General features: G+C 61.3%; 3 protein-coding genes and 1 long non-coding RNA gene across 16 annotated transcripts; 1 reads left to right on the forward strand and 3 right to left on the reverse strand.

Moving 5' to 3' along the window:
• Positions 1 to 544: 544 nt before the first annotated feature.
• SIX5 (SIX homeobox 5) lies at positions 545 to 5,419 on the reverse strand. Its single transcript, XM_043434920.1, has 3 exons — positions 3,821 to 5,419; positions 2,075 to 2,871; positions 545 to 1,817 (listed from the first exon to the last, which is right to left on the reverse strand). The coding sequence occupies exons 1-3, from the start codon at positions 4,627 to 4,629 to the stop codon at positions 1,198 to 1,200; spliced, it is 2,226 nt and encodes a 741-aa protein (XP_043290855.1). The 5' UTR covers positions 4,630 to 5,419; the 3' UTR covers positions 545 to 1,197.
• Positions 4,480 to 9,506, forward strand: LOC122420155. The gene is made up of 4 exons (XR_006263214.1): positions 4,480 to 4,621; positions 4,888 to 4,961; positions 6,610 to 6,699; positions 7,408 to 9,506. It is a non-coding gene; the product is annotated as an uncharacterized LOC122420155 (long non-coding RNA).
• DMPK (DM1 protein kinase) lies at positions 5,519 to 16,298 on the reverse strand. 10 transcript variants are annotated; one of them, XM_043434928.1, is made up of 15 exons: positions 14,939 to 16,298; positions 12,740 to 12,831; positions 12,406 to 12,489; positions 12,220 to 12,315; positions 11,784 to 11,932; positions 11,562 to 11,655; positions 11,056 to 11,262; positions 10,726 to 10,974; positions 9,896 to 9,981; positions 8,480 to 8,576; positions 7,556 to 7,713; positions 7,365 to 7,462; positions 7,159 to 7,205; positions 6,755 to 6,840; positions 5,519 to 6,418 (listed from the first exon to the last, which is right to left on the reverse strand). In XM_043434928.1, the coding sequence occupies exons 1-15, from the start codon at positions 15,096 to 15,098 to the stop codon at positions 6,259 to 6,261; spliced, it is 1,863 nt and encodes a 620-aa protein (XP_043290863.1). In that variant the 5' UTR covers positions 15,099 to 16,298; the 3' UTR covers positions 5,519 to 6,258. The 10 variants fall into 10 exon arrangements, with proteins under 10 accessions (XP_043290863.1, XP_043290867.1, XP_043290862.1 ...); XM_043434932.1 differs by having other exon boundaries at positions 6,755 to 6,844; XM_043434927.1 differs by having other exon boundaries at positions 10,711 to 10,974.
• A 146-nt stretch (positions 16,299 to 16,444) lies between these two features.
• On the reverse strand, positions 16,445 to 23,555 carry DMWD (DM1 locus, WD repeat containing). 4 transcript variants are annotated; one of them, XM_043434923.1, is made up of 5 exons: positions 22,919 to 23,555; positions 21,498 to 21,680; positions 18,206 to 19,474; positions 17,360 to 17,434; positions 16,445 to 17,002 (listed from the first exon to the last, which is right to left on the reverse strand). In XM_043434923.1, exons 1-5 carry the CDS (start codon positions 23,357 to 23,359, stop codon positions 16,955 to 16,957), a joined length of 2,016 nt encoding a protein of 671 aa, XP_043290858.1. In that variant the 5' UTR covers positions 23,360 to 23,555; the 3' UTR covers positions 16,445 to 16,954. The 4 variants fall into 4 exon arrangements, with proteins under 4 accessions (XP_043290858.1, XP_043290856.1, XP_043290859.1 ...); XM_043434921.1 differs by having other exon boundaries at positions 18,166 to 19,474; XM_043434924.1 differs by lacking the exon at positions 17,360 to 17,434.
• Between the last annotated feature and the right edge of the window lie 1,110 nt (positions 23,556 to 24,665).

Here is a 24,665-nt window from a genome sequence, read left to right on the forward strand (position 1 = left end):
CTAGTGCAGGTCCCCCCAGGTTGGCAGGTGGCGTTATTTATTGATCCCGATGCTTTGTGTTTGCCTTGTATGGGGCAGTCTGAACTTCTGCCCCGAGGTTGGCAAGCCTCTCACAGCCCCCTTCTACCCTGGACGTGCGAATCAGAGAAGCCAGAGAGAGGGTGAAAGGAGCCCCCCTCCCACCCGAATGAAATGCAGGGAGGTGAAGTTTCCCTCTGCCTGTCCACTGCCCAGCCCAGAATCTAATGCTTTCCACCCTGTTCAATCTCACCTCACTTTCCTCCTCCTACCCTATTCTATTTATAGATTATTTATTATTTTCAATGAAATAAAACTGTTACCAGCAAGAGACAAGGCCACCTGCCCTGGGCCCTCTTCTTCAGCTCTGTTCTCCGCAGACACATTCCCAAACAGCTCCTCCAGTGTGACCTCCAGGCCTGTCCCCTCTCAGGGAGCATGCATCACAAAGCCAGAAACTCAAGGTGCGCTGTCTGTCCTTTAGCTTTTCCTTGGGCAAGTTGTTGGAAGGTAACCCACACCCCCGGAGGTTCTAGTTGTCTGTTTATTTTAATGGAAATGAAGGCATAACACGTCCTAGAAAAATAAAGATTTAGGATACAAACTAGACACAGGGGTCAGGGTTGCCCCGGTGGTCGGGGATCTTTGGTCTGGGGCTGGACAAGGTACCTGGGGCTCTAGTCCAGGAGGTGCTAACCGAGGACCCTGGCCCATGCCCCCCACACCTTTGGGCAGGCAGGGCCCAGCTGGGAGGGTCCAGGAGTCTCAGCACAGGACTGCCTGTCCTCCACCCTTGAATTCCAAGCAGTTCTGAGAACGCTGGCCGTCAGTGGAGCTATTAATAGTGTTTCAGGGAGTGATAGGGAGAGGGCTGGGGGTGGGGGGCGGGGGAAATTCAGCCGTTCGGCAGGGCTTTCAGCTCACGGCTAGTACCAGGTCGAGGGGGGGCAGAGCCCCTGAGTCAGGACCCCCAAATCTCCCCATATAGACCAAGGAGAGGGCTGTAACAGAGGCAGCATCCTGTCCGAGGAGTGGACCCTCCAGGGCATGGAGAGGTTGAGCAGCCGGGGAGGGTGTAGTGTGTGTGGGTAGACGGCAGCCGCTGTGTTTATGAGAGGGTCCCTCCTCCCGGCCTGGATTTCGAGCACCATTGTCAGGGGAGGCCTGGGGGCCGGCGGGTCACAGTTCCAAGGGCTCTTCCACAGGCACTGACTGTAGCTGCGTCAGGACCTTGGTCTCGGCTTCCAGCCCCTCGTCCACCTCGCCCCCCGCGGTGGCCCCCAGGAGCAGCCCCTCGGGGTCAGGGTCTGGCAGCCTCAGCACGGTATGGGGGGCCTGTGTCCCCAGCCCCTTCTCTTCCTCCAGCAGCCCCTCAGTGCCAGCGCTCAGTTCCAGCCCGGCCGGCCAGATGGGCACGGCCGCGGGCGACAGCAGCAGCCCCTCGGGCGGGGGCGCCGGGAAGCCGGGTAGGAGGCCAGAGGAGTCTGGGGAGAAGGGGAGGCTGGGGGCAGCGGGGGCGGCGGCGGCGGGGGGCGGCTGGGGTGGCTGCTGCGCAGGAAGTGCGCCTAAGGCGTGGGCCTCCGGAAGAGCGGGGCTGGTGGCCACTGGGAGGGCTCCTTCAGGCACTGAGATGGCTGTGTCCGGCTTCAGGGGCAGGGCCAGGCTGGGGGCGGGCGGCAGGACCTGGGAGACCAGCATGCTGGTGGGGAAAGTGGCGGTGAGGATGATCTTGCCCTGCTGCACGGCCACACCTGTTACAATGGGGCTGCCGGACACGGGGTTGGCCAGCAGGAAGTTTCCTGTAGGGAGAGGAGGGAGGAAAGGCACCCAGGTGAGGATGAAGCTGCTGGAGGGCAGGCAGGGGGATTAACCAGAGGCAAAAGGAGCCCCTTCAGGGTCAGAGTAAGGCTAAGTCTTCCTGGCCTGAGCTTCAGGAGGGTCTGGGACCCGCCAGGGAAGAGCTCCCCTCCCCCCACTGTGGCCCCAGGAAGCCCACCAGCAGCAACCCCCTCCCCAAAATAAGTGCACCCCCCACCCAGCCACCAGAAGGGGTTACCTGGGGTAGTGGCCGAAGGCAGCTGCAGCGCAGTCACGCCCACGCCGGAGTTTATCAGGTGCACGTTGGCAGGGCCTGAGGCACCGGCCACCTTCACTGGGCTGCCTGGCCCAGCTGCCAACAGCTGCAGCGGCCCCACAGCCTGGGGCAGCGTCACCACCTGTGAGGTGGGCACCACCTGGGGCAGGTTCAGCAGTGGGGAGGTGGGGCCCAGGCCAGCAGGGTAGCCAGGGGGCGGGGAAAGTGGCACCACTTGGGGAGCAGCCATGGAAGTCACTGGTCCTGGGGGCAGCGGAAAGGTGGCTGCTGGAGGGGGGCCAGGCACCACTTGGGGCAGAGGTGCCAGGACCTCCTCTCCAGGCGGCCCTGAAGCAGTCACCTGAGCCCCCTTGGTCTCCAGGGCTTCAGGCTGAGCCTCCTCCAGACGAACCTCCCCAGTCTGAGGGTCCAGGACCAGGGAGGTCTTGCCCTCGTTGGCCCCTTGGGGGCTGGGCTGCGGAGCAGGGGCACCCCCGGTGAGCAGCAGGGGGCCCAGGCCGGAGGCCTCGCCCAGTGCGAGGCTGTTGATGATGACGGGGCTCCCATTGAGGAGCACTGCTGGAGAGCTGCCGGCTGCCAGGAAGCTCCCGTTCACCAGGATGGAGGAGGAGGCAGGGCACGGTGCGGGAGGGGCGGCCCCGGCCAGGAATATGGAGCCTGGCGCTGGGCCCTCGGCAGCCGCCGGAGCCGCCCCTCTCTCCAGGTCCTCAGGACTGCGGCTGGACTCATCCTCCGTAGTGGGGTTCCCATCAGACTCACTGGCCAGAGAGAGGATTTTGAGTGGTGGACTTATGTGTTTCCCCGCAGGCCAGCCCCATTCCTGCTGAGAGCTGGAGGCAAAGTGCTCAGAGGAAGCACAAGCCGCCCATTGCCTTCCCATGTTCCCCAGCCCAAAATTTTGTGGGCAATTTCAGGGAGTTAATGAAACCTCCTCTCTGAGACCCCAGGGAGGAGTCTCTGCAAGCCCGGTCCTGACACCACTGCCCAAAGGTTCAAGCTGAACGCTGAGGGTTAGAGGGGCCCTCCTCTCCCAACTCCTCAGCTTTAGGGTCCGGGAGGCTGAGCAACCGGGCTGCCCGAAGTCTCCAGAGTCGGCCTGAAAACAGCCGAGGGGCTCTGGAGACATTAAGGAGGGAGTCGCCAGCTTAGTTCCCGGTGCCCAACCCCCCCTTCCCCTCCCCCCGGGCGTCGGAGAAGGAGCGAGAGGCCGGCGCGCAGGGTGGGAGGGGAAGGGCTTGGGTTACAGGGAAACCCGAGCTGGGGAAGGTTCACGTTTCACAACAAAGACAGACGACGGACCACGCTGTTTGGGCCCTGGGGGGGCGGGAGAGACGATGAGACAGCCGCGGTCAGGGAGGGACTGGCCGCGAAGGGGCCTAAAGAAGCCCCTACGCCCGGGAGCGAGGACAAAGGCCTCTCCTTTCTCGCAGCCCCTTTTTCTCACTGCCGCCCCCAAGACTAGCCGCGGGCGCGGATGGGATCTGGGACGGAGCTTGTGGAGTAGAGGGAGGCGGTCTCCCCAGCCTCTGCGAGAGGAGCAGCGGTGTCAGGGTGGAGGGCCGGGCGAGTGCCTAGTTAATCCACGAGGATTCCTCGCGCTCGGCGGGCGCCTGAGGGTGTGAGCGGGGGCTGTCCGAGGACAACGGGTCTGGGAGAGGTGGGTACGTCCCAGGGAAAGCCAGACTGGCGCCGCCCCGGGCCCCTCACCTCTTGCAGGGCGCGCCGCCGCCGCCGCCCCCGGTCCGGTCGCGCTGTCGTCGGTTCTTGAACCAGTTGCTGACTTGCGTGAGCGAGAGGCCGGTGAGCGTGGCCAGGCGGCGCTTCTCGTCCGGCGTGGGGTAGCGGTTGCCGCGATAGCAGGCCTTCAGCGCGGCGCGGGAGCGCTCCTTGAAGCAATAGACGGTCTCCTCGCCGTCCCAGATGGTCTTGGGCAGCGGGAATTTCTTGCGTAGACGGTACTTGTCCACCGCGCCCAGCGCGCGGCCGCGGGCCCGCTCGGCCTCGTGGTAGCGCGCGCGCAGGTAGAGGTCCTGAAGGAAGGCGTGGTGGGCGGCGGGGAAGGGGCGGCTCTCGAGCAGCCGGTAGAGCTCGGCGTACTCGCCTCGCTGGAAAGCCACCAGGGCCCGAGCGCGCAGCACAGGATCGCTGCCACGTAGGCGCTCGGCCGGGGGCAGTGCGCCCAGGAAGCGGCTCAAGCGGCCGGCGTGGCCCGCCTGTAGCAGCGCCTCGCACACGCACGCCACCTGCTCCGGCGAGAAGCGGAGCCCCGTGGGCGGCTCGGCAGTGGCCTCGGGGGGCGACCCGGGAACGCCTGGGGATCCGGGGCCCTCCACTTTCACCGCCGTTTCGCCCGCCCCGGCCCCGGCCGCCGCCGCCGCCTCACCCTCGGCAGCCTGCAAAGTCTGCAGGAGCTGGCGCGCTTCCTCCTCCTCCTCTTCGGTCGCCGCCGCCGCCGCTACCACTGCCTCCCCCCCGGCCGCCGGCCCCGCGCTCGGCTCCGCAGGCAAGGTAGCCATGTTTTGCAACTTTGGGAAGTTCCTCCCTCCTTCTCCTCCCTCGGGCTTTCCCCAGCCCCCTCCCCCGCCCGTCTCCCCTCCCCACCCCACCCCCCACTTCGTGCTTCCCGATCTTCTCCCGCCGACCCGCGTCTCCCCTCCTCAACACCGATGCCAGGCCCAGCTCTCTACTAGGGTCTCTGTCCCAGTGTCTGTGTGTGTGCCCGTCCCCCTCCCCGTCTTGTCCGTGATTCTCCCTTTGTTTTCCCTCCGCCTCAGGCCGCGCTTTTTGCGTCCCCCCGCGTGTGCCTCTGGCTCAGGGCCTCAGTTTCCCCATCGGGACAACGGAGAAGGTAACGGGCCGTCCGGGAGGGTTAAGGGCGCGAAGCCACCTCTGCCCCGAGACTAAGCTTCTGCACGCCTCCGTCTCCAGGGTCCTCCGAAGGCCCCCCTCACTCCCCATCTCGGCCCACGCTCCGCCCCTCGGAATTCCCGGCTCCGCAGGGGGGCGGGTCTGGTTGGCAGAAGGGGCGGGGGAAACGGGCTGGAAAGTTTGCAGCAACTTTTCTCGAGCCTAAGTCTCTGGAACGGATGCGCGTAGCCCGCGCAGGCGCAATGGTAGGAGGATGGCTGCGCGAACTACCAGTCCAGCCCGCCTCTTCCACGCGGTCGAATGGCACAGCTGGGCCACAGCTGGACAATGGGCGGTGCCTCCGAGGGGCCTGCTCGTCTTCTCCTATTGGCCGGGTGCCTGGGCCACGCCCCCCAGCCCTATCCCCACCCGATTCGTCCGTTTCGCCTCCCGCTAGCTTCCTGCCAGGCCATTGGCCGCCTCCGCTCGCCTTTCGATTGGCCTGCTGAGCAGCCTCTTGCCCTCGACGCAAGCTGCAGACCCCAAGGAATTTCAGAATTTTGGGCAGACGGGAGGACCTTTTATTCGCGAGGATCGGGGGTGGGGGTCCTAGGTGGGGAAAGACAATAAATATCGAGGAATGTCGGGGTCTCAGTGCATCCAAAACGTGGATTAGGGTGCTGGGGTCCTGGAGCCTGTCAGCGGGTCAGAGAAAAGGTCAATAAATACCCAAACTGCCGAGGCGGACGGAGCCGGCTGGACTCCGAGAGCAGCGCACGTGAGGAGGGCGCGAGAATCCCCGAAAAAGCGGGGCTGTCAAAAACAAAGATTCCCAAGAAAGCAGGCGGAGCTCGCGCTAGACTTTCGCTGCGTAAAGAGAGCCTTCCTGAGGGGGCGGGGCCTCATGCACAAGGAGGATTTGTGGTTTGCGAGCCAATGTGGGTGGGGGTGCCTGGAGGGTGAGAAACAGATGAGCCCTGGCCCTGCTGCCTTCTCTAGGTCGCAGCTTGCCCATCCACGTCGGGGGCCTCAGCTAGGCAGGCGGAAGAGGTCCGCGATCCCCACCCCCCAGCAGCAGCAGCAGCAGCAGCTCTCCCCGCTACAAGCCTCCCTGGAGCCGCAGCCCCGGCTCCTCCCTCCCCGGCCGCCAGGGGGCGGGCCCGGATCACGGGGCTGAAGCTGGGGCGGAGGCCCACGCTCGGAGTGCTGTGAACTGGGAAGCGATGGGAGGGGCTTCTGGGCCCTGCCTCGGTAACCCAACCCTCCAGCAGAGCCCGAGTGTAGGACAGGCTCGGGTTCTAGGGTTCAGGCGGAGAAGGCGGCTCCCGGGCGGGGTCAGACTGCGGTGAGATGGCCGGCGCAGGCCACCAACCCAATGCAGCCCAGGGCGGCGGCAACAGCCAGAGCAGCGGCGAACAGGAGCAAGGAACGCGCCTCCGATAGGTCAGGCCTAGGGACCTGCAAGGAGAGGGCGAGGGTCAGCACCCAGCGATATGAGCCTCTGATTGGCTCCCGGGACTTGCCCCGCCTACGCCTAGGAGGTCCACAACCCCCGGCAGCCGCCCCGCCCCCCTCACAGCGCGGGTAGCTCTGGTTGGCCGGCTCGCAAACCTAAGTCTTGTCCGAACTCATTATTGGCTGCTTCCTAGAGACCTGTGTTGATTGACTGCCCGAGAATCCTCCCCTCCCCACCGCTGGCCCAGCCCCGCAGAGGCGTTGCTAAGCAGAGGCGACTTGGGGTACGTGGAGCTGGGCGGGGGCGCGCGGCGGGCGGGCGTGAGCAGCCGGACGTACCCTGGCAGGGAGCAGCAGGTGGCGGCGGTGCATGGGGCCTGGCCCCACCAGCGGGCATTGGCCCAGAGCCACGGCCGGGGGGCCATCTAGCTGGAGAGAGAAGGGACAGGTGACCCGATCTGAGCCCAGCTCGGCCCGGCCGCCCTCGGCGTGGGGCGAGAGACAGCGAGGGGAGTCGAGGTCGGAGGGGTTATCTAGGGAGACCCCGAATTGGATATCCCAAATGGGGATGTGGTGAGAGGCCTAAACCGAGGGAGATCTGGTCGATGTGGGGTGGATGGAGGCTATCTGACTGCAACCACAGAGAGGGGAGCCCTAAATCTGGACGGGGGTACATGGTGACAGAGACAGGGGCAGCAAAGAGGGGCAGCAGGCTTGACGCAGGGGAAAAAGAGGGGTCTTACATGGGAAGGTGGATCCGTAGCCCGGGGACTGGGGACCCCCGTGACAGCTGGAAGGAGAAGAGAGAGGCGTAGGGCGCGTGGAGGGACGAGGAGGGCGGTGGCGCGGCGTGCCCCAGCCTGGCCCCTCGCCCTCCCCCAGGTGTGTACACCTGCCGCGGGCCCACCTCCCCGGGCGCCTCAGGGAAGGGGGCGGGTGAGGGACTCGCCTGCGGCTCCCCCTGCCTGAAGCAACTCCATCCGCTCCTGCAGCTGCCGGACGTGCGCCTCCAGGTCGCGGTTCCGAGCCTGGGCCTCACGGAGTTGACTGCGGAGAGGTGTGGACCGTGAGCCCTTGAGGCTCTGGCGAGAGAGGCTGCTAAAGTTGGTGACTTCCCCCGGCCCCGACCCCGACCCCGACCTGGCGAAGTTCTGGTTGGCCTTATGGATGGCCGCTAGCTCCTGGCTCAGGCTCTGCCGGGTCAGCACCTCCTCCTCCAGGGCCTCCTGGAGCTCCCGCAGCGTCACCTCCGGCTCTGCCACCGCCTCCGGAATGGTCTCCGGAACTGCCGCTTCAACCTGGGTATGGAAACGGGGCTTAGGGCGACCAGAGGCCTCGGGAGCATTCAGGACTTCAGCATAGATTGCAGGACTGGGATCCTCCCTTGACCTCTATTCCTGCACCCCCTAGATCTTTCTGGAATCCCCACGGCTCCACAGTGATCCAGACTCCCTCCTTTGGAGGGCTAATAGCAGCCCAGTCCTATTCATCTCCAGCCTTTAATCTGGTCTCCTCCCATCCACCATCCACACCAAAACCAAAGGGCTGTTCCTACAACACTGCCCAACGTGACCAGGTCCCTCCTCTGCACAAATTTTCTCCAGCCCCTCAGAGCCCTCAGGAGGAGGCACACCACACTGAAAGGCCCTGTCTGGTGTGCCTCCGCTGGCCTCAGCCACCCCACTACTCATTCTTCACCATCCTTTCTCCTGGACCAGTAACGCCTTACTACCCTCCTTTTACATTTAAGAGCAATCAGCTGGTTCCCACCTCAGAGCCCTCACTCTTAAGGTTCTCTTTGCTTTTCCTCCCATGGGTGGTCCTTCTCCTTCTCCAGGGCTTCCCCTCCCTTGAAAGTCCCCCTCTATGCATTAGAAATTAGAACTCAGTGACCTGTTCTAATTTCTTTGTGAGGGTCACGTCTGACTGAAGTAGCCTTGCTCTACTTTGTCTTCCGTCTCTTTCTATCGAGGAAGTTCCCAGGAGGCCCAGCACTCCACGGCACACTGTATCCCTGAAGGCCTCCCCTTCTCACCCCTCACTGACTCTCCTCCAGGGACTCACCGCTCCCTCTGGTGGGGGCACTGTGGGTTCCAGGCTGGGCTCAGGCAATGGCTCGGCCTCCAGTTCCATGGGTGTGGAGCCCGGGGTCTCATCGTCCCTGGGGAGAGGAGGACGCCGAGGGGTGGGAGGGTGAGCCAAGGCCTCACCCGAGGCTGCTGATCCCCTGGGTTTAGAGCCAGGACACCCTAGCCTGTGCCCTGGGGCAGCCAGACCCGAAGTCTCCGTGGTTTGAGAAGGGGGAGAAGCAGAGTAAAGGGGGCAAATTGCCAGGCTGGGGGTGGGGGGTACAGGTCCTCCTGTTGTTAGGAAAAGGCCAGCCCCTGGCATGGCCTTAGGCCCCTGGAAGTTGAGTTTCCCTTCTTTGGGAACCTGGGGTCAAGACAGCCATGTTCTAGGATCTGCCCTTCCGCTCCATGTGCCCTTCTCAGGCCCCTCTCCTTAGGGACCAAGGAAGTGAGGGGCACACTGCCCAGCTCTGGCAACCTCCAAAGAGGTGGTCTTCAGACTGGGTGTGGGATCCCAAGACTGACAGTAGACAGCAGCCCACCCCCTCAAACCCAGGTGCTGGGAGGAAGACAGATCCTCCCAAGGAATATGAAATTGCAATAAAAGTGATGTTCCCTCCAACCCAGCAGTCCCTCTTACGGAACTGTGCCTCAAGGACCCAATGACCCTGGACAAGGATAAAGACCTTGTGCGAGACCAATTTGTGGCTGTTCATCCAGCTTGGGTCAGGACAGAGAGGCTGGTTGACTAAGTCCTGCCGGTCCAGTGGGGAGAGCACTCCCCAGCAGGTCAGGATTGTGTGGTAGTTTGTTTGTGATAAGAAATGGCATTTGCAGTACGTTGTCCAATAACAGAACGGGTTAGAATACAGCATGTTCCCACAGTTGTTAAGGAGGTGTGTGTGTGTGTGTGAGCCAGGGACCGCTGCTGCTGGCGGGCTTTGTATTTTCTGATATACTTGTGATAGGCAAATGTATTATTTGCAGAATCAATGTTTTAAAAAGGCTTTGTGGTTATGTAATTCAGTGAGTCTGTGTTCTTTTAAGACTGACTTAACAATTCTAAACTCCTTATTTTCTAAGACTGTGAGGTCCTATGACTGTACACTAGATATTGAAAAGTGGAAAGTGAGAAGATTCTGCAAGACCAAGCCTGTGACTCTGAGGTTTAACAACTGAATCTAAATTTCAAAGTTCTCGTGGTCTGAGAATTTAAGGTCTTGCAACTCTGGGCTCCTAAAAGTCCTTACTTCCCAAGACAGTAAGGTTCCAAGATTGACCCTACAAGTCTCCTGGGTGCCATCAGGGCAGAATGTGATAACCTGGAGCAGCCCCCCGGGGCCTCTGGGGGGGGAGGGCCTTCCCTCCTCCCCCATCCACTCCTCTCAGGCTGCACAGGAGCCGCGCTTACCTGAGGGCCATGCAGGAGTAGGAGTAGCCCACGAAAGGTAGGTGGACGCCCAGCGGCATGCCTTCCTGCATGTCCGACAGCGTCTCCTAGGCAAGAGAAACACAGATGTGAGGTAAGCAGCAGCTGTCAGGGCTAGCCCCTCACCCATTCCCAGTGTTGGCTTAAGTGCCCACCACCCCCACACCCTAGCCCGGGTCTATCTAAAGTGGACTCTACATCATTTTATTACATCCTGCTGCTTCCTTCAGGGCACTTGCCACAGTAAAGGTATATCTTCTCTAGACTGTGAGTAGAGGGCAGGGACCAGGGCTGATTTGGTCCATGAGTGTCCCCAGCAGTGCCCAGCACAAGGGCAGTCAGACAGAGCAAGCCTGGGGGAGCATGTACCAACAGCTAAGGGAGAGAAGCCCTGAGGAAGGGAGGGAGGGAGGTTCCTCTATGGTGCTTTCTTACCTCTCATCCTTCCAGGTCTCAGGTCACATAGCCCCCTCCTCCAGGAAGGGGAGGGGGCTCCCCTTCCTCCTGGAGGAAGCCCTCCAGGACCTTTCATGCTGCATTAGGAGGCGAGCCCCCTACACCTCCCCGCCCGTCTCAGCCCTGATCTCTCTGGGGCGTCACTGTCAGGGACAAGTCTGTGTCTCCCACTGGACTGTGAGTCTAGGTCACTGCTGGCTTCCCAGTACTCGGCCCCCAAAGAGCAGGGGCTCTGGGGAAGCAGTGATTTCAGGACCCCAGGAGGAGGGTACTCTCCTAACCTCAGTGTTATGGCGGAGGTGCGGGGTACCTTCTGCAGAGCTGGGGTCGCAGGTACCTACCCCGCCCCCGCTCACCATGGCAGTGAGCCCGTCCTCCACCATATCGAAGTTGCACGTGTCCGTGGCACCCTCGAAATCTGGCGTGAAAGGGGGAACGCTGTCTCGGAGGCTGTCCCATTCAAGGCCAAAGAAGAAAGGATGCTTCCGGAAATCCCCTGCTCCGTTCCGGCCCAGGCGCACCTCCGGGGGACACAGCAGCTGCTGGATGAGGTCGCGAGCCTCCTCGGGGACTCCTGTGTCGGCCAGCGGGAGACAGAGGTGCTCCTGCTCAGAAGGGGCAGGAAAGAGGGGCTGTTACCCGGGCGCCTTCGCAGAGAGGTCACGGGCTCCCCGGGCGGCGCTCACCCTGTAGTGCACGATCTTGCCGTAGGTCTCGGCCGTGGAGTCGGCGTAGAAGGGCGTCTGCCCGTAGAACATTTCATAGGCGAACACGCCCAGCGCCCACCAGTCACACTCGGGCCCGTAGCTGCCAGTCCCCGGCCCGCCGCCCACCGCCTGCAGGATCTCGGGAGACAAGTAGTCCGGAGTGCCCACAGCCACCAGCGACCGCACCTGAGCCAACAGGACCACAGCTGAGCTTGGCCCCGCCCCTCCTACCTCTGACTCCACCTCCTCCTGACCTCGACCCTGCAGCTTAGTCCCCCCTTCTGCCTGTTTTAACACTGAGCTCCCACAGGCAGGCTTAGGCCTGGGTCTCCTCTCTCCCCTCCAGATCTGGTCCTGCCCTCACGCTGGCTCGGCCTGCACGCCTCAGGCCCGCCCCCACACCCTGCACCTCCGGTTCCTCCCTCTACCCCGACCCCATCCGTTATTGGTCGCCGGAGCTACCCCAGGACAGGCGCACGGCTCACCGTTCCATCCGACCGCAACTTGAGGCAGGAGCCGAAGTCGGCCAGGCGGATATGGCCGCAGCGGTCCAGCAGGATGTTGTCCGGTTTGATGTCCCTGCGCGGAGGGAAGAAGGAAAGGGAAGGGGGATACATGAGCCTCTCTCCTGTCGTCTCACCAGGCCCCACCCTCTTAAGGATCACGGTTCTCCAATTCCCGCGCCCCTCGGCCCCGGCAGCGCCCACCTGTGCACGTAGCCCAGCCGGTGCACCGAGTCTATGGCCATGACAATCTCGGCCAGGTAGAAGCGCGCCATCTCGGCCGGGATCCGCTCCCCAAACTTGCTCAGCAGCGTTAGCAGGTCCCCGCCCACGTAGTACTCCATGACAAGGTACTGGGAGGGGGCGTGTTATGGGGAGTCGGTACCCCGCCTGGGCACCGATCTCTGACATCCCGGGACAAAGACTCCCAGAGACGCCCCATCCCTGGGCAGAGACCCCGCAGTCGCGGCCACAAGACATCTCCCAGGCCAAAATAGACACCCCCACCCCCAATCCTCGTTCCCCCAGGTTGTCACTAGATAGAAATTCACTCCCCACCAAGAGTGTCAGGGAGAAAAACCCAAAGACCTTCTCCGATGTCCAGAGTATGGAGCCCACAGTCGCCCGGTCAGGGGCTCACCAGGTAGTTCTCGTCCTGGAAGGCGAAGTGCAGCTGCGTGATCCAACGCTGGTCCCCGTTCACCAACACGTCCCTCTCTTCGCGGAAGCACGACACCTGCGGGACACCCGGAGCTGAAGCGGGCGGGGGAGGGGGGCGACGCAAGGGGGGATTCTCAGTACCCTGCCCACCCAGCCCGGCCCTCACCTCGCCTCTCTTCAGCATGTCCCACTTATTCATGATCTTCATAGCGTACACCTGGCCCGTCTGCTTCATCTTCACCACCGCCACCTGAAGGCCCAAACAGGGTAACCGGGCGGAGGTGAACTGGAGACACCCGGGCTCGCCGGGATAGGCCTCCGCCCGTAACCCTGCCCAGACGTGGCCCCGCCCACAAGCCACGCCCATTAGCCTCAAGCCCCGCCTTAGGCTCTAAACGCAAGTCATTCATCACTTTCTCAGGCCTGTCTCGGAACTCCTACGTCCCCCGCCCACTGTAGGAAAAGGCAGGTCCCAGCCCCGGCTGCCCCCCCAGGCTCACCTCGCTGAACGCCCCGCGTCCGATCACCTTCAAAATCTCGAAGTCCTCCCTCTGCAGTCGGACCTCCTTAAGCCTCGCCGCGATGGGCTCCACTGGAGGCGTGGAGGGAACCAGAATCACAGGGACTGACGTTGGAGACGAGGCAGTCCCACCCTCGGTCCCCTGTCCTTGCCTCTCCCCTCAGGGCTGTCTGCCTCCGTCTTCACATAAACGTTTTGTGAGGTTTGGGGGGCCCTAAACTACCCTCCTATGGAGAGAGGTATGATGTCTGCGAACCCCTTTCTGGGACAGAACATCAGGCCAGAGGGCTCTCCAGGATGCAGGATGAACGGGTTGAGGTAACAAGTCTGCTGAAAGGACGCTGTGATGAACAGAGAGAGAAGAAACAGGCCCAGTTCATAGAGCTCCTGGGGCAACGGTCCCTACTCCTGGTGACCTGGCCCACCCCCAGGGCACTCTCTCCTTCAGTCTGTCTTGCGTTATGGCCCAGAGCCTGCAATTTAATCCAGCACCTTAGGCTCAGATGCAGGTGGCTTGTGGCCCACACTTTGGGAAATCCCGAGTTCAGGCTTGGGGCCAGGAGAAGGAACAGGAGAGGGAGACAAAGCCGTGGACCTGCAGCCTGGGCACCAGTGCTGCAGACACGGTCAAGTGCGTCCTGTGTTCTCAACTCCAGAAGGAGGTTTTACTATCTCTCCTTATCTACAGATGGGGAACCAAGACTCAAGACCGGTGAAGTCCTCTGCCCAAGGTCCTAGAGCCAGCAATGTGGCAGAGGGCAGTCTGGGAGGGAGAGGGCAGAGGGTGGAGGCAGGAGACTCAGGGGCAGGGGGAGAGGGAGGCTTGGAAGAAGCTGGGAGCCTCCTAGGCAGGAGGGAGAGGGCAATGGGTAAGGATGAAGGAAGATACTGTGGGTTATGGAGAGGGTTTGGGGTTCGGGGAGAGTGGGCTGGCCGGGAAGCAGCAGCCAGGGCCCAGGATGGGGGAGGGAGGAGACAGCCAAGACATTGAGCCCTTTTAAGGCAGCGGGAACCCAGGCCCCCTCCCCCGCCCCGGCGGCCTGGCAGGGGAGGGGCCGCAGGATGCTGCCCGGGCCACAAAAGGAGTGCTCCTTACAGGAGTGCTGATTCCTGTCCCGCCTCAGGTCTCAGTTTATCCTGCAGCAAGAAGGGGGCTGAGAGAGTTACTAAGGGCTGGGGGGATGTAGGGAGAAGGTTCTCCCAGAGGTCAAGTGGTCAAGCACTTGGCCTCCACCCTCCCATCTGCAAAATGGGAAGAAGGAGAGAAGCAAGGCCTGGGTCAGAAAGAGATGGACACAAGAGGGAGCAGAAGGCAGAGAGGACACAGGGATGGGGACAGGGACACACAGGGCCCCAGGAGCAGGCTACTGAGGGCCAGAATGGCAGATGTTAGACAGAAACCTGAGTGCACCAGAGCCCAGGCCAGGAAGGGCCGAGGGCAGACAAAGCAGGAGGCTGAGGCTGAACCATCCTCCCTGCAGACCTGTCTCCAGGGGAACACTCAGCCAGAAGGGACTTTGGGGTGGAGGGGGGCATGCAGCATGGAACCTGCAGAGAAAGTGGGCCCTCCCAGAAGAACCCTGGTTGTTCCTTCTCCAGCCAGGGGGTGCTGGGCGATGCCTGTCTGCAAAGTTGGTTCTCCCTGGGGCCTGAGTCACTGCGCCCTCCTAGGGCCTGGGCACCTGTTGGGACAGCTGGAGAGGCTGGCGCCGAACACCTGCCCATCGGCCGCACCCCTGGCAGCTGCCCTGTTCTGTCCCTCCCGCTCCCCGCTGCACTCTGGCAGGGTGGAGGGCCACAGAGCCCATTTTGGTGGTGTGGGGGGGGAGTTCCCTAGGAGACAGGGCTCCCCAGCAAGTCCCTAGGCCTAGACTCGGGGAGGGTGTGCAGGGGGACCACAAGAGGCAGCACCCAGCCCAGCTGACCATGGCTCCCAAGTCTTGGTTCTGAGTCATGGCTACCCTGGGCTCTGCTGACCCCACTCTGCCTTGCCCCGTGGGGCACAGGGGGAGGCACACATCACCCCAAATTCTGGGCTCCTGAATGGAAGGCTCGCCCCATGTCCATCCTGCCCCCAGCAACCAGCCCAGACCCACCTCCTCCCTCTGCCCTACCCCCATCCCCAAACATGGGTAGGGGTGGGGGTGGGAGAAGCTCCTGCAGGCAGGTGGGCACTCACCCCACTCCAAGAAGTCGGCCACATACTTGTCCTGGGCCAGGTCGGAGGCACCCAGCTCCTGGTGGACGCCCAGGAGAAGGTCGAGCAGGGGCTCCAGCCCCAGGAAGCCGGGGTCCAGCACCAGCTGCTGGAGCCGCCTCAGCCGCACCTCGGCTGACATGTCGGGCAGGCAGCACCATGGCCCCCTCCCCGGGCCCGGGGCTCAGGGTCCTCCCATCGTGGGGCCTGAAGGGCCCTGTGGAGGCCCCGGCCACATGTCTGCCTGTCCCTGGCTGTCCCCTGGGCCTCTCTGGCCACTTCTCTCCGCTGGCTGCGAGGGCCTCCTCCCTTTCTCCCCACCCCTCGGGCCGGCCCCCTCCAGCCTCCCGGCCTTAACCCCTCACAACCCAGGGCCCCCCCTACTCCCGCCTCCCCGGGCCCCTTGGAAAGCTCCAACGTGAGGTGGTAGGCGGTGGAGAATCTCAACCCTCCAACTCTCCCCCCGCCCCCACAAAAAAGGCCCAGCACAGGTGTGACCCGTGCCAGAGATGAGCCCTCCCATTCCCCGGAGGGGACCAATTGAGGTTCAGAGTGATCTGGTAACACCCCTCCCAAGCTCTGGAGCTGGGAGGGGAGAAAAAGGGGTGAGGCCTGGGAAGGGGAGGCAGGAGGCCAGGGCAGCTTTACGGGTGACTCAGCCAAGGATTCAGACTTTGGGACGGTTTAAATTTAGCCCTCAGGCCCTCTGTTTTACACTGACTTTTTTTTTTTTTTTTTTTTTTGGCAGGAGGTGGGGAAGGGGTGGTGAGAGAATCGGGAACGGAGGCCCTCAGCAGCCAGGACCAGGGGTGACCCACTGGCCAAAGCCGGGGGGAGCCAGAGGAGCCCCAGAATAGCTCCCTGGAGCCTGGCTGCACAGCCACATTCCTGCCCAGGCTCGGATTAGAAACAGAAACATTTCGGGGGGTGGAGGGCGGAGCGCGAAGACACCACTCCCTGTGGCTCCAGAGAGCCGCCAGGAGGGATTTTCGTTGCTCTTTCCAGGGTGGACAGGCCTCTCAGAGGAAACCATGGTCTCTGGTCGGCCCTGGATGCTGGGGCCCTTGGCCGAGCCAGCAAGAGGCCAAGGCTTGTGCTGGCGGCAGGTCACTTAGGGGGAACCTCAGGGGCTCCCTGGGGACCCCTGTCACTTCTGATTTGGACACTTTGAAAAGGAAGCATTAAAAACGCCCACTGAAGACCTTGAAGGGGTCCTGGCGGCTCCCTTCCCTCTGAGAGTTTGGGGGGGGGCAGTGTGAGGGATCCTCCCCATCTGATGGGCCCTGCCCCCGGCTGGCCAGCAGCTGACTCACCAGCTCTGTGCCCCCAGCACCGCCCTCCTCCGGTCGTCAGTTTTTTCTGCCATCGAAAGGGGGTTTGGGGGAGGCTTGACCTAGCTCTTGCTCTGCATAAAGTGGACTGATTCTAGGACTGTGCTGAAAACACACACACACACTTCCTCCACACCTCCGTGGAAGGGAACAGAGACGCGGTGAAAACAGGGGACTTTAGTATAAATAAGAGGTCCCGGGGGACAGGGAGGGCCCCAAGGGGCTTCCATAATTTAACACTCTTCAAAAGCACAAGGAATAGCAGGGGCAGGGCTGGGGCCAGGGGAGGGGTGGGCCACCCCCTGCCCCGCGCACAGGTTGGAGGGGCACACTGCAGAGCTGGGGCTCTTGTGGGGGGCAGTTTCTCCCCCAGGAGTGACCAGTCACATGCTGGGGACAGGGAGGCTAACACTGATGTCTCAGAGGAAGGGGTCATTGTACTTGGCAGTGGGTGGGGACAAGGCGGAGGCCACACAGGCCACTACATCCCCCCAGTGTCTGGGCCAGTCTGAGGGACCATCTACCCCCAAATCTGTGCAGGGCGAAGGACCGGAGCAGTCCATCTGTCATGGTTAGTCTTGTTAATACGTTGATCCGTGAGGTCAGCGGGAAGGGTTACACTAGGAGGCTGGGGGTGTGGTGTGGGGGGACCCCAACATCCACAGCTTCACACCACTGTGCCGCTTGGGGAGTTGCCTGGCTGGGAGGAGATGCCCTGGGGAAGAGGAGAGGGGAGACAGGCAGGGGTTAGAGACCACCTGGGGCTCTCACCAGTCCCAGGGGGAGGGAGCCAGCCCGGAGTCCACCAGGCTGCCGCCACCCTGGCCTTGCCCTTGAACCCACCCCAGACGCCCCTAGACAGGCCGCTGCTCTGGGCTCAGGAACTTAAATCTCGGCTAGCTTCCCTGTCCCAGCAAGCGGCACTTTTATACAATAATTAAAGTCCTTGTGTGAGCCTGAGCAGAGAGGATGGGGAAGGGGTAGGGGAGGAGGGGGGGGGGGGAACTGAGGTCCCCTTCTGACTGGGGGGGACCTGATATTCTGGCGGGGAAGGACTTAGGGACAGTCCTACCTCTACCACTGACTTGCTGGGTGACCTGGGCCAACTTCCTTCCCCTGTCTGGGCCTCGGTCTCCTCGTCTGTGAACTAGGGAGATAGAGGGGTCTCTTTCAGGCTCACCAGCTTCCCCAAATCCCAATGCCCCTGCCTCAGAAACTGTGCTTTAAGTTCTAGGGATCCAGGAACCTATGACTCTAAAACTCTTCCAGGGAACCAAGGCACAGCCCTCCCATCTGGCCTCCTGGCCCCCGAACCCAAAGCCCAAGGAGACTCCTGAGACCCCAGCTCCCAAGTCATACAGTACCAGGCCTCCACTTCACTTGCTGGGGCCTCTCTGAGCCCCAGGGCCAACCCAGGAAGTGGGCACATCCACCCACCACCCATCTTCATGCATCCCTGTCCTCAGAGATGAGAACAATTAGAAAGAGGCAGTGACTCGCTCAAGGTCACACAGGGAGCTATAGTGCAAGCTGGAACCCGGAGCCTGGATCCCACAGCCCACGCCTCCAGCTGTGGGCTTGCATCCCAGGAGTCTGAGACCCAGGCTGGAAGCCAGCAGCCTTAGAAACATCTCACCATTCCAGTAAGACCTGGCCATGCGGGGCCCACCGGCTGCCCTTCAGACAGCTGGCCCCAGTCTCCACCACTCCCAGAGGCTTCTCCTACCAAACCTGCTCTCTGCTGATGTTACCTGGCAAGCATTCTAGAAGCCACTCTAAGACCCAGGGAGCCTTTTTCTGGGACAAAATTTCCATGGCTTCCCCGTACCCCAAGGGGCTGGAGGCTGTGTGCTAACAAAGCCCTCTGCCAAGGCCCACCTCTGTCTGGGTCCTGGTGGGCTGGCGAGGGTAAACTCACCGCCTTGCCCGGCCGGGCCCAGGTGCAGATGAGGCCCTCCTGGCAGGCGGTGATGATGCAGTCCTCCAGGAAGAGGAGGACTGTAAGCCGCTCCTGGGCGATCTTCTTACACACCAGCGGCTCCAGCAGCGGCACCTCGTGGATGCGCGGGCAAAGCGCGGTGCCCAGCACCTTGGCGGGGTCCAGCCGGCTTCGAGGGGCGGGACCGCTGGGCTTGTCCCCGCCGCCCCCGCCCCCACTGCCACCCCGGCTGATGTTGCCCAGACTGTGGTAGCGCTTGTGCTCTTTCTCGGCCCCCCGGTCCCGCCGCTCCTGCAGCGTGAGCGTGGCGAAGCGGCCGATGCTGAAGGGCGTGCCGGGCTCTGCCGCCGTGCCCGGGGCGCCCGCCTTGCCGCTGCCCGCGGGGTGCGGGAGGCTGTTGGAGCGGGACAGCGAGCGGGGCAGGGGCCCAGGGCCCGGCTCCCCGCCCCGCGAGCCGCTGGAGGCAGGTGGCGTGGTGCCAGGCGTGCCGGGGAGGGTGCGCGTGCGGGCCAGGGGAGGGTGTGGGTAGAGCACGTCTTCGGTGAGGTCCCACAGGCAGAATTGTGTGTCCTGGCCTGCCGAGCCAAAGCGGTAGGTGATGGAGCCGGCCTTGGGGAGTGGGGAGAGCGGGGCGCCCCCGCCCGAGCCTGTGCTCCCCGCCTCTGGCTCCTCCTCCTCCTCGCCGCTCCGCTCCCCGTCGGCGCCCTCAGCCTGCGCCTCCTCCGCCCTCGTGGTGTAGGGGTCGAAGGCCACAGCGTTGACCCAGGACTTGTGGCCGTGGCCCCGGGCCACCACACGGCCCTCGGCGAAGGACCACACGGTGACCAGGTCGTCTTCGCCCCCCGTCACGACGTAGCGCCCGTCGGGGCTCCAGCACACACAGAGCAGGCCCCCAAAGTAGCTCTTCATGAGCCCCCGCAGGAGCATGGAGTCGAAGTGGAAGACGCGCAGGCAGCCATCCTGGCTGACGCAGGCCAGGTGCCGGCCGTCGGGCGAGAAGGCGAACTCGTTGAGGGGCCCCTCGCCCACGGCCCACTTGGCCAGCGGGTTGCGGGGCGCCTTGCTCTTGGCGGCGTAGACGGCGAAGCCCTCGCCCTGTTTCAGGAGGCTGTACTGCGGCGGCGCCGAGGCGCACGGGTGGCCCACGTTGTACAGGTACAGGTGGCCGCTGGCGTGCGACGCCAGGAACAGGCTCTCTGACTCAGGCAGCCACTTCAGATACGTCACCTTGGTCTTGTCGATGAGCCGCTACCAGGGGAGAGAGCGCGGTTGAGAGAAGGCCACCCTCCCCTGGCCCACCTCCTCCCCAGCCTGGTTCCCCGCAGAAGGTCATCATCCCCGGCCTGGGTCTCCCGGGAGAGGAGGGACTGGGGCAAAAGGACAGACACCAGATCACGGGAAAGCAGGGGGAGAAGGGCTGTGTGAGGGGCGCTCCGGGGAGTCTCAATGTCCTTTCTTCGGCGGGAGGGCAATCCTGCCTTCCAGAGCACTGTCTTCTGTCTAACCCCTTCTACCATCTTTACCATGTGGTGCTTAAGGCAAGAAATCGATTTACAGACTATTAGCTCCCCTGAGGAAGGGACCTTTGTTTATTTGGTTCATTGTTCTGGCCCCACAGCGCAGAGCTGTGCCGGTAGGAGTCCTGGAAAGTAGTTCCTGGACTCATGAATGACAACCCCATCCTGTCGGCTGAGCATCTCTGCTCCTTTCTGTCCTCAGCACTCTCTTCCACACCTGCAAGAAATCCTGTGGACTGGAGCTTTAACATTCGCCCAGAAACTGACCTGTCCTCACCTCCCCCCACCGAATCCAACCACCCTGGTCTCAGCCGTCATCAGGCTTGTGATGGCCTAACTGGCCTCCAGGCCATCACCGCCCAGGTCTCTTCTCTACACCATTGCCAGAGAGATGAGATTAAAACCTAAGCCAGCAAACTAGCACTCTCTCCCACCGTGAACACACAGGGCAGCCTTTATCAGGCAGGGCTCCGGAGAAAACCCAGCCTTGAAGTCCTTCGGCATCCACCGTCTGTAACAAATTAACTTCTTTCCCAGGTATCTAAGTGGATTCTCATACTCCATTCTCTGGAGAATTTAGAAATCAATCACATCGTTTCTGTGTTCTATGGCTCAGGTGAACCCCGGTGCCAAGCGTCCATGACCTTCCAGACCCTACATCTCCTGGCCTTTCCGAGTTGTTTCTGAGAACTTCTCCATCACCCTCCCCCTCAGCGCTGCTCTGGCCGCCCAGCCTTTCTGCTCTCCTGCTTTGGGCATCTGTGCTAGCTGTCCCTCTAGGCAGAATGTCCTTCTCCCTAGTAACTTCTCCTGCCTCCTTCAGGTCCTTTATTTCCCTATTACCTTCTAGCGAGACCTTTCCTAACCTCGCCAAGCACTCCCCATTCGCCTTCCCTGCTGGATTTTCGTCCATGACTTGCTGACAGACAGCACACTTAGGTATTTGATAACTATCTGTCTCTCCCAGAGAGATGAAAGCTCCACAAAGAGAGGGCCTTCTGTTTTGTTCACTGAGATATAATACTCCTAGTGCTTAGAGCAAAGTCTGGCAATGAACGAGAATGCTCAGTTAATATTTTGTGAATGGATGAGCTAGTCCATTTTAATCCATTCCCTGTTAACTCACTTTCCTCTGCCATTCATGCATTCTGTACATTTGGGACACCCTCTCTGAACACAGGAGAAAGAAACAGAGGACAAGAGTAGTTCTGGACACAGATAAGCTCTTCCGCTGGCATTTCCTCTTATGCCAGGTCCACCCAGGACTGAGCAACCTCCACAGTCCTGTGAGGTAGGGAGAGGAATCCCACTTTTCAGTGGAGGAAAACTGAGGCTAAGGAACAGGCACCTTCCCAAAGCCACAGTGAGTAGATGATGTAGTCCAGAATTTGAAGAGCAAGGGCTCTGGCTTCAAACAAATCCCAACCAGTGACCACTCTCAGTTTTATAACCTGCAAAATGGGTCTCACAATCCTAACCCATTGGTTGATGAAAACGCCAGGAGTAATGTGTTCAGCATAGAGCTAACACAGCACAGGGCCTGGGCACCAGAGGTGCATCTGTCATCGTTAGCTGTCATCAGAATAACTGCTGTCACCCCCTTCGATGAATCTGTCAGTCCACCCCCCATCTCTCCCTCATCCTGCCCCCACTCAGGCCGACACTGCTCCCCAGGCAGCTGTAGTCTCATGGCAAACAGCGTGAGGGTGGGTGGGACGGGGGAGGAGTTCTAAGCCATGGGGACCCATAATCACCTCCTCATTGAATAGTTTGCTGGTGTCCTTCTTAATGAGATCCAGGTACTGGACTTGACCGGCTGAGAATCCCACCAGCAGGGAAATGGTTTCCGTGGCAGCAGTGAACTGGTTGAAGTCATGGCAGGTGGGCTGAGTGCCCTTATAGATCCGCTTGTCAATTGGCTTGTTGAGGTCAATGGACTTGAGTGGTGGGAGAAAACGAGTTAATGGCTTCTACCACTGAGAGGAAGGAAGAGGGTGTTGAGGTTGGGGGAAAAACCACAAAGAGGAAGCAGGGCTAAAGCCCTGAGGGAAGTGGGTAGGTGGATGGGTAAGTGAGGAGTGAAGGGGCAACCACAGACAGGAAGGACGTCTCAAAACACAAACAGAGAACACCAGGCAGGAAGGTTCCCCGACTGCCACCACATGAGACCACTAAGTGCCTCCTTCCCCAAGTTGGACCCCCTCCCCGTCCAACTTCAGGGACTCTTGCCTACAGTATCAGTGCAGGGTCCCCATAGTCCCTAAGCTTCTATAGTCCTCCCCCATAATTTCAGCAACTCCCCTAGGTCTTAGCACTACAATATTCCAAGACCACCAAAACTCAGGATCATCCAATCCCCAGAACACTAAAGCCCAATGTCCCAGGAATCTCTTCACTCTGGAGTTCCTAAATCTCAGAATTCCCATCACACAGTTCAGGAACCCATTAAATCTCACTGTCCTCCCAAACTTTAGGTGCCTTCATCACCTCTGAGCTCTCAGGATCCCCAAAACTTCCGGGGGCCATCACTTACTCCAAGGGTCTCACGTCCTCTGGGACCGACATCACTTTAGAGACACCTGTCATACCTGAGGATATCACCTCCGTATCTCCCATCGGCTCCGAGATTCTCATTTCCTCCAGCACCCTCATTATCTACAGAACCGCATTTTCTCTAGAGTCCCATTCACCTTCGTGATCCCTATTACCTCTAAGCCCCCATCACTTCTAGAATCCTCCTCACCTCTGGGCTCCCTAAGTCCCCCTGGAAACCCCCAGAATGCAATATCCCTGGGTATCACTTCTGAGCCTGCAATTCCCAACACCTGCAAAATGCCTGCCAGCCAGAACCTTGGAGGACCCCACAACCATCTCGGATTCTCCATCACCTCCAGAAGAGTCACCATCCCAGAAGCCCCACGCATAACCTGGAGATCTCACGTGATCTCAAGGCCCCCACCACCTCCAGGATGGCCAGCACTCACGGGGCCTCCCATCACCTTTTAGAACCCTGCATCATCTCCAAGAACCCTTTCCCCCTCGGACATCCATCACATCCAGGATGCTTCTCTCCGGGCCCCCTATCATTCAGGTACCTTTCTGTCACTTGTAAATCACCTCAAGGGTCCCCATCCTCTCAGCCTGCACCCAGGGCCCCAAGATGCAGGCCGCTCACCCGTTGGCTCCCACGGCGACAGCAGCCCGGGTAGAAATAGAGCTCGCGGCCCAAGTTGAAGCAGACACGGTCTCCCCCGGCGCCCAGCCCCGCGGGCGTGGCGGGCGGCTCCCCGGCCCCGGCGCCGTCGGGCTCCCCGAGGCGCACGAGGCTTAGGCGCACAGCAGGCAGCGCGGGCCCGGGCCCGGGGCCTGCAGGCGGAGGGGACGGAGCGGGGCCCGCGGCGCCGGGGCCCGAGGCAGAGGCAGGGCCGGGCGGGGGCTGCGGCGGCTGGGGCGGCGCCGGGGTCTGGGCGGAAGCCGGACCCGATCTGCGGGCGGCGCCGTCGCCGGGGAGCAGCTTGTAGAAGCCCTCGCGGGTGCGGAACTGCGACTTGATTTCCGCACAATCCCCCATGGCGGCGCCGGGGCCCGAGCCGCCCTCCGCGCCGCCTGCCGCCATCTTGGGCGCCCCCCCACCCCAGCCCCGGACCCCGCCGCTGCCGGACCGCCGCCCGCTGCCAGGCCCCCTGCCGGAAGTCGGGGTCCGCACCGGAAGAGGTGGGGTCGTCGCCCAGGCAACGCCTTTTCGATTGGCAACAGGGTAGGGAGGCGGGACGAGCTCCAGCCGTCGCTCCGGTAACGGTTCTGGGTCTGAAGGCGGAGCTACAAGGTGGGCGAGGCCTTCGTGCCTGCTACCGTCTAGTGGTTGGCTGTGAGGGCGGGGCCCTCAGAGGAAGGGGCGTGGCCATTAAAAGAGCCCTAGTCCTTAGCAACGGCGCCCTGGGAACCGTTTGCCTAGCAACGGGAGTACCCTCAAGTGGAGGCCTCGTCCACAACTTGTCCGTCCCATGACGTAACAGAAATGACTTCAGGTTACCCCAATGTCTCCTGAAGACTCCCAACATACACCCTCCAGTGTTTTCCACTTATATCTTAAAGTCCCTGACTGACCACAGCATCTCCAACCCTTCCTCCCCACCCTTGATGATCCTGCACATCTCATTGATCTCCAACGTCTCCATAAAACTCCAGTGACTTCATCTGACCCAATAGTGATTAATACTAACAGCAAAAAGACCCTGATGCTGGGAAAGATTGAAGATAGGAGGAGAAGGGGACGACAGAGGATGAGATGGTTGGATGGCATCACAGACTCAGTGGACATGAGTTTGAGTAAGCCCCGGGAGTTGGTGATGGACAGGGAGACCTGGCCTGCTGCAGTCCATGGAGTCGCAAAGAGTCGGACACGACTGAACGACTGAACTGAACTGAACAGCTCCACATTTTCCACCAAACTCCTATATATCTCCACAACTCCACTGTCTTCAAGAACCTCACTCACTCCTCCAACGCCCACCAAAATTTGATTGATCCCTGCAATACCCTCGGTATCCCAATAATCCACTAGTAATCCAAAATCTCTTCCTGATCCCAACAGCTCCCTAATAGTCAGTGTCCCTCCCTTCCTGTTCCCATCACAGATCTTGAATGAAACTGACAATCTTACTTCAAATCTCACTCCTCTCCTGTGTCATTTTAGGGGCAGCACTGCCATTCCTTCCAGTCACCAGGCTGCAGATTTCGGTGTTTCCCTAGACTTCTGCCATTTCCCTTCACTCCCTGATTACAATCCCCAAGTCTTTTGCATTCTGTCACCTGAATTCCTCTATTCCAGTCCATTCCTCTTTGCAGACTCGGTCAAAACTCCTCTCCTGCTTGGACTCTCCCTGTATCAGCCCTGTCTCTGCTCTCCCAGATCCATGTCT

The sequence above is a fragment of the Cervus canadensis genome, chromosome 18, assembly GCF_019320065.1.
Source record: "Cervus canadensis isolate Bull #8, Minnesota chromosome 18, ASM1932006v1, whole genome shotgun sequence".
NCBI lineage: Eukaryota > Metazoa > Chordata > Mammalia > Artiodactyla > Cervidae > Cervus > Cervus canadensis.